Here is a 13,209-nt window from a genome sequence, read left to right as displayed (position 1 = left end):
AAATTTGGATCCCTTAACTGATTTATTTACTAAGTGCCTCCTTCTGGGACAGGAAGTGTCTCTGTCTCTGGATTCTTAGTCTAAGGGGAGAAATGGGCATTTTGGACACTTGGACAGTGTCACACTAGCACAGATTTAAGTGGTAGCATCTGCCTCAGTCTGCAATGGGGAGGGAAGCTTGAGTGAAGCCTTAATGGATGAAAAGTTAGCAGATTGCTGAGGGGTAGAAGGAAGGGCATCCAGGATGAAGCAGATAAGGGAAGGGAAACAAAGTTCTTGAGGCAGTAAGGCTAGATCCCTAGGAATCATACGCCATGTTAAGGAGTGCACCTGCATCTTAAAGGTCCTTAAGTGATATTTGTATTTATAAAGATTGCTTAGGAAAAACACATATATGACACATTGCCTAGACTCTCAAAAAAATGCCAGTATCATGAAGAGATAGATCATAGATAGATGGTAGGGAGAGTACTGATCTAGAGTAAAGGAGACTAAACAGACATGACAGCCAAATGCAAGGCATGATGACTGATTGGATCCTGCATAGAAAAGCACAGCTATAAAGGATATTTGGGGGACAAGTGGGAAAACTGAATATTGACTTTAACATTAATGTTTATCATTAAATTTCTATTAAATGTCTTTGGTATGGATGATGGTACTAGATTATATAGACTGTACTGTATATAAATTTATACATATTAATGTACAATGTATAAATGTATGTTCTACATTAATGTATATTAATGTGTTACGTATAGTAAGGTACACAATTATACACTGCACAATATATACATAATATAATGATGTATACATATTATATACATATAACATTTATACAATTAGTGTATACAATTAACAATTTAAGGAATATTCAAGTAAATGGGAGACTAGACATAGGAAGTGCAGAGCAGACTTAAGGAGGCAAAGAGTAGAAGAGTCAGAGGAAAGCTTTCTTAAGACGGTTGAAATCTGAGAAGGTGCATATACTGATAATGAAAAACTGGTGGTTTTATTTAAAACCTCAGAAAAGCCTATTATTTCAAAATAAATAAATATCTAGGATTTGGTTTAAAACAATCTGGGGGGTGAGAAAGGAATGAGGGGTAGAGATCAAATAAGACTGGCAAAAATTGTTGAAGGAGGCTGATGGTCATGTGAGGGTTCACTATACACTTCTACTTGCCCGTATATATTTGAAATTTCCTATAATAAATGCATATGAAATCTGCTCAGTATGCTTTCCACTAGGAAACATGGACAATGACATTAGCAGCACATGAAAAAAAATTTTTTTAACTACCAGAAAATAATGCAATAGCTAACTTTTGGGGCTTTGGAGAAACCTAGTGCTGAAGGCACCTATAAATAAATCCAGTCCCTCTAGCCCTCTGGCGAAGTTTTTCTCAATCCGAGTTCTTCATGTGAACCAGAGAATGCAGAAAATAATTGGCCTGAATTTTTCTCAGCTCTCCCAAGGATGACATGTAACTAATATCAATACATTCTAGAATTCTAGATCATACTAATAGATTACCTACAATGGATGCCTTAGGGAATTAAGGCTTCTCTTGTGAAACTCCATGGCTGTTAAAAAATGAGTAACACTAGACTGGGGGAAAAACGGCCTAATACTGTGTAAAGTCATGCTATTTTTTAAAAAAGGAAAATAGAAATGTATGAAACTGATTAAATGTGGCATAACAATGTGATGCTTTATAACTTTTGTAAAAAAAAAAAAAAAAATCAAATTTGTGAACTCTTACATTGTGGAAAAGCTTACATCAAAATCACCTCTGGAGCTTGTTAAAAAATAGAAATACTCTGCCTCTATCCCAGATAGTCATCAATGTCAGCCAGCTGAGAAGTGAAATTGGAAGGATATAAAGTTTGGTAGTACATTCCTTTATAAAGATGTTCAAACTCTTCAAGATAAACTGCTTAACTTATTTGAGGTTCTTTGACTTAACACTGAACTGTGTGTATTAGAATTTTAAAGTTTTTATATTTATTTTTAACCCCCCGCCCCCACCAGAGACTGAGAGAAATTAACAGTATGATACGGACAGGAGAAACGCCAACCAAAAAGAGAGGGATTCTTCTGGAAGATGGAAGTGAATCACCTGCAAAAAGAATTTGCCCAGAAAATCATTCTGCCTTATTACGCCGTCTCCAAGATGTAGCTAATGACAGAGGTTCCCACTGAGGTTAGTCTGTTGTACTGAAACTGTCTTTTCACAAACTCTGTTTAGCAGCATCATGTAATGCATGCTGGATTATGGGGCTCTTTTTCCTTAATCCTTCCAGTATCCTTAGGATATTTTTACTTATCCCAACTGCCTTTTTCCCTACCTTTCAGTGATTGCCATCAAGGCTGCTTAGAATCCAAACTTGGATTTTTTTTTAACTCTTTGGCAAAGCTACTACAAGAATTGCAGAGAACAAAGCGTACTCAAATGTGTGTATGAGAGGTCTCTGTTAACGTGTTCCAGCAGAGGAACTGTATTTCAATTCATTCCTACCTGGCCCTCATGAAAACCAAAAGTAGGTATTTTGTCCTAAAACACTTGGTAGGAGTGTAAAAGATTTTTGCATTCCTAAAAGGTAACAAGGTAGAGCGCCCAGATTTGAAGGTCCTAGGTTATTAGTCCAAGTCTCCCATTCCCTTTGTGTAATTTTTCCCTCTCCCCATTAGGTGTGGTGCAGTGTGACAAGTGCTTGACTGGTGTGCAATGTGTGAGTGAACCTGTATAAGAAGTGGCACTTTAGGGCTGTAAAAAGCATGATTTTGTTACCCAGAGTTTGCTGTATATTTGCAATGGCACTTTCTACAATGTGAACTTTATTAAGTACAAAACTTCTAGGCTGAACTTAATTCAGTATCTTCTTTGATGCTTTTGTACTTTTTAAAAATTGTTAAAGCCCCAGTAGCTACCTTTTGGGCATGTGTTTTAAATTCTCCATTTTTTTGTTGATAGGGATCAGCTGGCTAGTAAAGATTTTAAATCAAGTTGAATTAAGAGGATTATTATGAAAAATTATGACCTCTTCCTTTAGGAGGTAGTTATCCAAAAGACGTGTGTCTTTATTAAGGTGATATATTTTAAATATCTTTCAGTGTGTTCCTGGAAGTTTAAAAAATAGATTGGAGAATTTAGGTTTTTATTAGTACATAGTACCATTTATACAAATTAGAAAATGTTAATTTAACAGCTACTGAATTAATTACCTATATATACCTTTATTAATCACTATTGTTCCAGCAGTTTTAAAGTTGAATGAATAATCTTATTAGGGAGAAAATTCAATTGTAAATTGAATCAGTATAAACAAAGTTACTAGGTAACTTCATATTGCTCTGAAAGAAATACGGAACTTACTTACACTGTTCAATTAGAATAGTGTTCTGCAAAAATATTTATAAAACCTCTCAAGATACTTACTGCTACTGTAATTTTATATGAAAATAAGTATTTTTCAATAAAGCACTTATAAATTAATCTTTGTTTAGTTATATTGAGAAAAGGGTATTTAATGTCCTGCATAAATGACAAAGAACAATCATTTATTGGTTTATTGTCTCTACGAAACATATTAGTCATTCATCATTTAAATATCTGACTTCATTAGAAACCGTTTTACACTTTTTCTCCCTCCTGCCATAAAAATACAGTAAGTAATTTGTTTAAAAAAAAAAACTATGAACAAGTGTTCTGGTTTCTTCTCACTCACCTAATATGTACCTCAGTGACAGCAGTTTGTATATCAGTAACACAGTAGGCTGAAGACTGAGGTTCAAATGCTCTTCCACTTAAAAGTGCTAATAAGCTATGGAAACTGCTCTCTCTATACATCTCCTGTCCGTATCCTAACATATGTACACCTGAAGCCACTGATTTAAAAATCATTAGATAGTGCTGAACTCTGCCTACTTCATTAGTTTAAATGAATGCAACTTACCTTTAGCATTATATTCAGAAAAATGCGTAAGCCTCCAGGTCCCCAAGAATTTGGAGTACTGAACTAGATAACCACCCTGAAGACACTTCTGACAGAAGTAATGCATTACGTAAAGAGAGGTTTCCAGAACTTGCTGTTAGAACCTAAGCATACACGGACAACACTGACACCAGTCACTGCGCACACCGTTTTACTCTGCAGGCAGTCCTTTGCCATTGGTCAGCTTTACTAGCCCAAGTCCAGCAGGAAAGTGCACGGTGCACCAGATTCACCAGCTCTTAAGTTGCTACCGTTTTCTCTTCTTTACTGAAAGGTTGTACTGAGCCAGGCTTTACCCATGACAGGCCAGCAACGTGAACACTTTTATTGTGCTGTTCTTCAGGCTTCTTCTAGGCACAATGAAAAACAGACATTAAAAAATGACTGATGAGCGGATTTCAGCACTGTACAAATTTGTTTCCCCCAAAGTTATTTGTACATACTGAGTAGTCTCCTGGGAAGATATTTTAGAAAGGAAACAGTGAGTTAACGATTTCCAAACTGGTAATCTACTTACTTTCTGAGTTAGCATCTTCTCTCTGGCTTCATCATGTACAGAAGGATTCCATGGAGAAAAGCTTCAGGAAGAGAAAAATGTTAAAAAATAGCTTACTAAATTTGTTTAACATCCCTTTTTTTTTTTACATTTTTAACCCAGTTCCCCTAACAAAAGTTAACAAGGAACAATCTTTAATCAGTTGTCAATATGTAAGTTTTAGACATTATCTAAATGATTTTCTCACAATAACTATCCCTTAGCACTTTACATGGGATAGCTCATTTAAGCCTCACAACCACCCCTGAAGTCCTATTACTTGAAGAAAGTGAGGCACAGTAAAATTACGTAATCGCTGGGTCACCAAAGCCAGTAAGTGCAGAAGTCACTCAGTCTAACTGTAGAGCCCAAGCCCTTGACCACTACGCACAGCAACACCAGTGCTGCCCAAGAGCTCAATCGCTTCCATTTTCAATACTCCTGCAGACACCCTTCCTCAACATAAACTAACACAATGCTCAAGGAACCCATCATTCACACTATTCACTCTCACACTGTTCAGTTTCCCTCCTTTCACCAAATCTGTAAGTTGGTTGGGGTATGGGAGTTTAAGAGGGGCTCCAACTGGAAAGAAAAGTCCTTACATTTGAATGAGCACATTACAAGGATCCTTAGGAAACCAAAGTCATGAGCACATTACAAGGATCCTTAGGAAACCAAAGTCATTAAATAGCTTGTTATTGGCACAATGTGTCAGTCCACGTTGAAAGCAGAAATCAAAATGATACCAAGTTAGAAAGGGTGTAGGCTAACAGATTATACACTTTCCTTTTAAATCCCCATGTTCTAAGGCCACCTGGAAAACAGCAGCACAGTACTGCAAAGTGTAGTTTATCTTGATAATGTTCCACTTACCTAATTGCATAGGGGTCTTCTATTTTAGGCTGGTCAAACAAATGAGCAGTGCACACTTTAACACTGTCAACCACTTTACTTTTAAAAAGCTGAATATCTTTTTCGTACCTGTGTTAAAAGTTTAAATCAAAAGGTTACCAACATAATCTACTTTGCTGTCTTTTCAAATTTATCTTAGATAACAAAGCAAAGTAACATACAGTACTGCAGCCTCTGCGTTTAGGGGGCTTGCTGTATCAATCTTGTAGAAAACTCTCCTCGCATACATCAACACTTGCCAAATGTGATTATGGTTCCGCCTAAAGGGAAAAATGGCAGGGTTACTGAGGCTTCCTCTTGCTGGCTTATGTCACCACACGAAACTCTTATTTACTAACCTCCATTTTGCAAATGCTCTCTTCACATCCAGTTCACCTGAGGTGGGATCAACTAGCGGGTGAAAGACGGGAATATCAAACACCAAACGCTACATTGAAAGAGAGACACATCCTTTAATGGAAGCAATGGAGCATATTAAACCCACGCGGATAAGCTGTAAAAGAAGCTTCAGGACAAGGCAGTTTTGTTGCTTAAAGTCAAAGAGCTGCCTCAAGAGGGACACCTAACTACTTTCTCCACTTTCCTGTAAAACTAAATTTTGCAGTGAAGCAGGGGAAAAGTCGCTCTTCTCTACCATAGCATAACAATCGCAATTCACGTAGCGAGAGCTGTACTACAGCTTCCAGCCTCACTTGCACACCCTGAGCAGAGAAACAAGTGAAGCTGAAGGCAGAGGCTAGCATGGCAAAAGATGCAACAAAGCAAAAAACTCCCCCTGAAAGACTACTGAGTAGACAAAACACTTCGGGAAACTGAAATCATAAAAGTATTAGGCCAGGAAAAGAACCAAGAAATCTTTAAGCCCCTTAAACCCTCCTCCTGCAGTGAGGAGGGTGAGGAGGGTCCAAGAAAGAAAAGACGCCAGACTGTATCCCCAACTTACTGGACAGTCACCATCTGGGTAGTTATCGGGGATGTAAACTGTAAACTTAAATACACCATCTTGATAAAGTCCATGCCGTATGAATATTACTCCAAACCACACTGTAGGAAAAAATAAAAACAGTTACGGCCCTGTTAAAAACAGGGCTAAGTTTGTGTCAGAGGAACCAAATATGCTATAAAAAGAGCAAATCCTTCTTACTTAATGCAGATCGATAAGATGGCTGCACATAGACACCAGGTAACTTCTGCTTCACAACCAAGGTACTAAAACAGAAGCAGCAGAATAGTGAGATTGCACGGATGGAAATGACATACAGACCAAACCACCCACATTCATTTTTTGAAAGAAGTAATAGTTCCTCGAAGGGCAGCTGATACTCTAACCATACAGACAGTCATCACAATCTCTCACCTGGCCCTGACTGCTGCCTGTTTACTGGTTTCCTAACACATGCTTACAGAGAAACACAGCCAAATAAGGGCCCCAGATTAAGAAATTAAAGCCGAACAGGGATACACAATCAAGTTTCCCACCCAGAAATCAGCTTCCCCAAAACACCATCTTGGAAACCAACCGGTAGGTAATTCTGGACATCAAATTTTAGGTCAGTGCGAGTATCTGTACGATTATTGCTTTTGTGACCATGAACAACACATCTTACCCACACACATTTAAAAGCCTTTTCAAAATACAACTTTAGGTAGTTAAGACATCAAAATTCCATGGAATTACCCTCATTTGGGGGTCATTTTAAGTTTGAACACCAGTCGGTGCGGCAGTGTTCCTGGTAGAAGGCAGGCAGCCTGAGGCGCTCACACTGTACTCTGCTCCTGAATTTACCCCCAACTCAGACACTTGAACTCTGTGGGCCGTGGCGTGGGAAACGGTGGGTGCTGAAACAAGGGAAGACAGAGGCTGCACTGGCTCTTCTGGGACCTGGTCACCTGACAGCCATTCTGCCCTGTTCCTGTTTTAGCTGAGCTATGAGCCTAAACAAGTAACACTGTGACCAGACCTTGAAAAGAACAATGTTGACTGAGGGTCTTAAGACACGTTAACCTGCCAATCCTGAAGTTTACTGAGAGGCAGCTTATTGGACCTCAACTGACTGTTTTTATTTATTACCTATTTGCTACCACACTTATATTTCAATCATTTTAAAGTAGTTATTCCATTTTTAACTCACTATAATTCAGCATGTCAACGTCAACAGCAGCATGGTTGGCAGATGTATCTCCTACAGTGAGGTTTGCCAAAAAGGCAATTTTGTGTCCTAATACAGACAGCAGATTTAATGCCACAATAGAAGCCTGTCCAACTCACTGCCTCGCCTCAAACACAGGCTTCCATTATAAAGCTAAAGGGACCTGTGCTACCAAATCACACTCGCCATTTACAATGGGGCCTCAGACCCTCTGACCATTACAACGTTAGCACAGTGACTGACGGCTGGAGGACGCTTTTAAAATTAAACTTCATGTACAAAGGAAGTTTTACATGACTGAAATTCAGAATTCTCCAGACGTTCTGCCCATATAACAAATGATCAAATCAAATGCCATCTGCACTCAATCACTACTTGAGCCCCTCTGATGGGCCAAGCACTGTGGCATCACTACTAGACTCTGCAGAAGTGCCCATCTCCTCACACTCTACTGATACATGCAACTTCAGTCCAATTTTTGACTTCTGTGACTAGTCAAGTTCTTACTTACATGGAGCCCAAATCTTTAAAACTTCCCCATAATGGCCTAGTTCTGCCCCTGGGGGTCATACAGAATAAGTCAAATCCCCTTTCTAATGACGGACATTCAGGTGAAGACTGCTTTAATAAGTATTTTCCAGGTTTTCTCCAAGTCAGTGGTTCCCGTTCCTTCAACTGTTGACTGCCAAGGTCAGGCTTCCTGACCTCCGCCTACTGGGACCATCTCCTCCTGGGACCATCTCTTTTGGGGACCCTCTCCTCAGTCTGTCAGGATAGATGCCTCTTACAGGGTGATCACCAGAATGGAGCACAAACCTCCAGCTGGGCTTGACCCAAGAAAGAATAGATCGCCAGCCTCCCACTGCCCCACCCTCTACAACCTCTTCAGGAGGTGAATTCCTCACCTCATATAAAGGTAGACCAAAATTAAGTTCCTGGATGCTTAATAAATCTGTTTCCCCCTCCTCTTGCTCTCCAAAGCAGACATGGAAATTAAAGCACACATTTGCCTTTAAATCTTACTTACCCAAGCTCTCAATAAGAATCATTAATTTTAGAAGAGGATATTTATATAACACCACTTAGGCCTTGGTGAAGAAAGGTTATATTGCTAGCAACAGAGTCCATCCTATATACATTAAGGCTAATACTGGAGGGGGATGGGTTTGAGCTTTAAGATTAAATGGCTGCTGTTTACTGAATCCTTCAGAATAAGTTTCATTCTTCACCTTCAAGGGTCATTCAAAAGTTAACCAGTTAGTTTCAGAACTTACAATTCCGCAAGAAGGGAGTATTCCAGGTAGAAAGGTCCGTAAGAAGCATGCGTGCCATTTGCTGACTGTGTTGCCGGGGCAGGAGATGAAGGCTTAGTTATGGGCAAAGCATTTTTGGGAATAGAAGGCAGCTGTTTCTTTGGAGCAGTGCGTGGAGGACTGGTTTTTACATCCCCTGTTAATGTCTTGTCTTCACCATCAGATCGCTATTCAAGATGAAGCGGTGAGAACATTTGTTAGGATGATTCTTAAATCACAAGATTACATGTGATGTCCTTTAGTCTTTGAAAAGCTGGAATTACTCTTTTACAAGGACATTCTAGCACCATGATCAAGATGACCTGAAAGTCTGTCGAGCAGGCAGAGGCTATTACAGACAGCAGAACAAAGCTGAAGCAAGGCTAAAGCATAAGAAAATTCATTCATCGGCTGCATCCTATGAAGACAATAAGGCCAGTATTTACAGGATTTACTTGAAACAGAGAAAGAAATGGCTTCTCCTGGCGGCCCCAGAAAGAGGGCAAGGGGTTACTACACAATTAGACAAGACTAGAAAGGTCCCCTAGCATTTAGCTGTAGAAAGTTCGGTGCTAAGCATCTCAAAATAAATAGTATAGAGGACTGAAAGCAGTCACTACCTGATGTCACCACTTGGGTTAGAAACTAAGAATGAAGCTGTTCTCTCACTTGCATGGGTCTGATTTTGATCTTGTCCCTAATGGACACGTTTCCACATTTGGACTCTCATCAGTATAAACTGTCATTCTTAGTCAAAGACAGAAGTGTAAATGAGTCAGAGACTAAACTGCCATCTCATAGGCATCTCCTCGGCTCAAGTGCAGTCAAAGCCTGCTTAATTAGCTGTATTAAAAACGTACACAGTATCGTGTACAGAAAAAAAGATTAATAGTGGTGTTGTCTTACACGTGGAATTATGGGTGACGTTCATTTTCTTTTTGTTTGTGTATTTTAAGCTTCCCTAAAATGTATTTTATTAAAAAAAATATTTTATTTAGAAAACTTAAACCAGTCCCCTCAAGTCTGACTTGACCACACTGGACTGGTCTTGCCCAACACTTCTCTAACCATGAAATCTTGCAGTTTGTCAAAAGACTACTACAATAAAGTGTCACAAATTTCATCATGTGTAAATATAACCTAAGTCAAAATAATAGAATTTTGATTACTAGAATGATTTCTATTTGAGATGTGATCTTGGTCTCAGAAACTGACTTTAATCAACCAAATAATTGTTTCCCAAAAGTAAAACCTAAACTAGAAAAACAAGGTAATTTTGTTAAGATTATAGGCAACCTTGGTATGAATTATTTTGGCCTCTGTTCTGACACAAATGGGTTTCCTCAGTAAATTTATCAACTATACCTACTTTGCGTACAGAGCTTGTAGACATGCTCCAGAAAGGGTTCATAACGTGTACTCCAAACAAAGAAATTCAGTGGTCTGTGTCATCAAACTCTTCCGTCCTCAGAATTCACTTTACCTTAAAATGAGATGGGAAAACAGAGAAACAGACCAACACCAACAGTTAAGACTTCTGAAATAGTTAAGAACTAAATCTGTATCTCTAAGCAGAAATACAGTATAATGTTATATAACATGTAGTTATAAAAATCTAGGGGGAAAAGTCTTTAGAAATAGTTTCCTTCTATACCCCCTCCCTCTCCTGACTCCAATTTCTTTCCCATCTTTAAATGCCGACAGGAATCTGTGTACCAAGTCCTTGGCCAGGATTCAGAATATTCAGTGACACAGTTCAGATCTGGTGCCAGAAGTGCAAAAGATATGGACTACAGCAGCTGCTACTAGCATAATGTCTAGGCATTTAACTACTGGGAAAGCCAGGTTCAGAATGCACTGTACCCACAGACACAAAAGGTCTATCACAGTTCTCAGGGTTATGGGAATTAAAGATCCAAGGGAGCTGATTCGAGAGTGTCTTAAGTACAGAATGATTCTCTCCAACAAAACTAGCAACCAAAGGTAGAGCATACGAGACAGAGGGGGAGGGAGACCTGGGTCCTGTCTGGACCATCCACAAAACAAACAAAATACGACCTTTTCCAACTGCTTCAAGTGTGGAAACAGCAGGATTATGCAAAGTGGATAAGAAAGCATGTCTCAAAAGTCACAAAGTCAGTGGGTCATTTACTAAAAATACAAAGGAAGAGGCAAAGGACAAGCAGCAAGCGGAGCGTAAGAACAGTAATTTGTCTGCTCTGGTGACTTCCCCCAGGCTTGGTCATGTTTAAAACAGAGCTCTGCTAAATTCCTACTTGCACCAGTCAACAAGCTGAAGGTGAAAAGGGTAAAAATTTAAAGCAACATTTTACAAAATTTGTAAGAAGCAAATCATTAGAGAAGCATGTACCAAATGTCCCTCATCAGCAAAAATTTGTTTTCTGCCGAGCCTAAGACATCCACAGGTGGGTCCCATACCTACCAGTGCCCATTACTGCTGCTTTGCTTTCCAAGATACAATGCCACCCAATAATTGAATCCAAGTAATGAGGATTCTGGTTCTCCCACCTACCTGATGACTTACATCCAGTAAGTAGCAACTTATTGCTGAGAGCTCTCTGCAAATGTGCCTTTAAAGGTAACTATGATACAAGCCAAAATGGCTGGGACATCAAAACTGTGTGGGTGTATATGTTCCTGTTTGGTGTAAATAAGAACAACACTGGTTTTCAGATCCAGAGTAATGTGCAGCACCCAACCATCATCTAGGACAGACCTGATTTAACAGGGAATCCTGCCCCCCTGGGATACAGCACTCACCACCGTGTAAATTTACTGGGGTGGATCAGTCATCTGTAAGGTCCCTTCCAAGTCTAACACGTAAAGATTCTATGACTTTGCCCTTAAGAATCAAATAAAACTTAGCCCCAGTTCCTCCTGTCTTTAAGAAGGAGGTATTGTCTACTGCTGCCTTTGTTTCCACCGACGACATAATCGAGAAATTGTAGCACGCTTTCAGGAGTAACTACACTCTTGAATAGCTATCTACTTTACCCAGGCACAGTACAGCATTTTTCCAACAGGAGTGACATAGATGGAAGAAAACACAAGGGACGTCCTACTCATTCTGAAACAACTTTAGAATTTCTGCTGGTCTGGTCGTACAAACAACACATGATTGTCTCTCTTTATATCATACAGCTGAGAAGTCGTAGCTCGGCCCTATAAGAATGATCCGCACCTGTCCTGAGCCAAAACTTAAGAGACGGGCGGTGCTTACCTCCTATGTACCATAGTTCCTAAATAGGCACATCACCCCGAACAGCCTTAAATTCCATGTTAAGAGGCGACGGAGCAGGGCCCAGAGAAAAGATGAAAACAGCCTCGGCCCCGACTCTCTGGGGACAGCCGGGACGGGCACCCGCGCCCAGGGCGGAAACCCATCTCCGCGCATGCAGGGAATCTGGACAAACCTGTCTTGGGATGATGCAAGGCAGGGGCCAAATCCCTACCTCGCAGATAGCTCGAGGCCGGCCAGGCCCGCGAGACCCTCTGGTGGGGGGCTGCGAGCCTCGGACACCCCCCTCAACCTGGGAGCGGGGACAGAGTCTGGAGTGGGGAGGGGGCCGAGGAATGCGGGCCCCGGACGGGGTAAACCGGTCCGGCCCACCTCCCCCTCCTCAGGCAGGCCCGGCCCCGCTCCCCGCAGCCCCCAGCGCCAGGCCTCGGGCCCCGTGGCGGCCGGCGCAGCAGGTGCCTACGAACGCGGACAGGTGCCCAGCCCCGCCCCCGTGTCCCAGTGCGGCCGCCGTCGCTACGGAGTCGAGGGCCCCTGGTAGGGTATACAAATGCCGGCCCTGAAGACGCTGGCGGTCCGCGTTTGAGGACTCGACAGCCCTCGCGTACCTACCACCGGCCTGGCAGCGCACCCCACCTCGGTGTTTTTAATGCAGTGCTCCCGGCTGCAGAGCGCCGTTGCGGCCCCTCAGCATCTCTGGCCGCAGAGCCAGCCCAGCCCCTACCTACTCCCCGCCCCGCCCAGCCCGGCTCCCAGCCTCCGGCTCCGCCCCCTGTCCCCCTCCCTTGGGCCCGGACGCTTCCGCCCAGCCTCGCGGCGCCGAGTGGCTCCTACACCTGTCCGTCAAGGACGTTCTTCCGGGGGTGTTGGGGCGGCAGCACTAGGTCCTGCCAATCAAATCTGCTCGATTCGGGTGGGGCCGCACTTGACCCTCCCCTTACGTAACAGCGTCCAGAGGGAACTGTCAGTCACGGAAGTATCGGCCCCGGGGGAGGGATGGGGCGGAAACAAACGCTGGTACATAATTGGTCACAGCGTCCGCCAGTCACCATGGATACC

At 41.7% G+C, this 13,209-nt stretch overlaps 2 protein-coding genes across 7 annotated transcripts in view; one reads left to right on the top strand and one right to left on the bottom strand.

Annotated features, from left to right (window-relative positions):
• The window catches only part of RBL2 (RB transcriptional corepressor like 2), a 45,762-nt gene extending 42,262 nt beyond the window's left edge, over window positions 1-3,500 (top strand). Inside the window, exon 22 of one of the 2 annotated variants that reach the window (XM_007459460.1) lies at window positions 2,036-3,500. In XM_007459460.1, coding sequence (XP_007459522.1) covers window positions 2,036-2,206 — 171 coding nt within the window. In that variant the 3' untranslated portion in view covers window positions 2,207-3,500. The remainder of the gene's footprint in view (window positions 1-2,035) is intronic. The other variant, XM_007459461.1, reaches the window with a different exon arrangement.
• Window positions 3,146-12,897, bottom strand: AKTIP (AKT interacting protein). Of its 5 annotated transcripts, none has more exons than XM_007459466.1 (10): window positions 12,787-12,897; window positions 10,261-10,374; window positions 8,874-9,079; window positions 6,594-6,658; window positions 6,393-6,493; window positions 5,788-5,876; window positions 5,611-5,709; window positions 5,411-5,518; window positions 4,517-4,577; window positions 3,146-4,346 (listed from the first exon to the last, which is right to left on the bottom strand). In XM_007459466.1, exons 2-10 carry the CDS (start codon window positions 10,300-10,302, stop codon window positions 4,239-4,241), a joined length of 879 nt encoding a protein of 292 aa, XP_007459528.1. In that variant the 5' UTR covers window positions 10,303-10,374; window positions 12,787-12,897; the 3' UTR covers window positions 3,146-4,238. The 5 variants fall into 5 exon arrangements, with proteins under 5 accessions (XP_007459528.1, XP_007459524.1, XP_007459527.1 ...); XM_007459462.1 differs by having other exon boundaries at window positions 3,160-4,349; window positions 12,782-12,872; XM_007459465.1 differs by having other exon boundaries at window positions 3,545-4,346; window positions 12,759-12,897.
• Between the last annotated feature and the right edge of the window lie 312 nt (window positions 12,898-13,209).

This window comes from Lipotes vexillifer, unplaced genomic scaffold (genome assembly GCF_000442215.2).
Source record: "Lipotes vexillifer unplaced genomic scaffold, Lipotes_vexillifer_v1.1 scaffold342, whole genome shotgun sequence".
Classification (NCBI taxonomy): Eukaryota; Metazoa; Chordata; class Mammalia; order Artiodactyla; family Lipotidae; genus Lipotes; species Lipotes vexillifer.
This window is presented reverse-complemented; position numbering and strand designations above follow the sequence as displayed.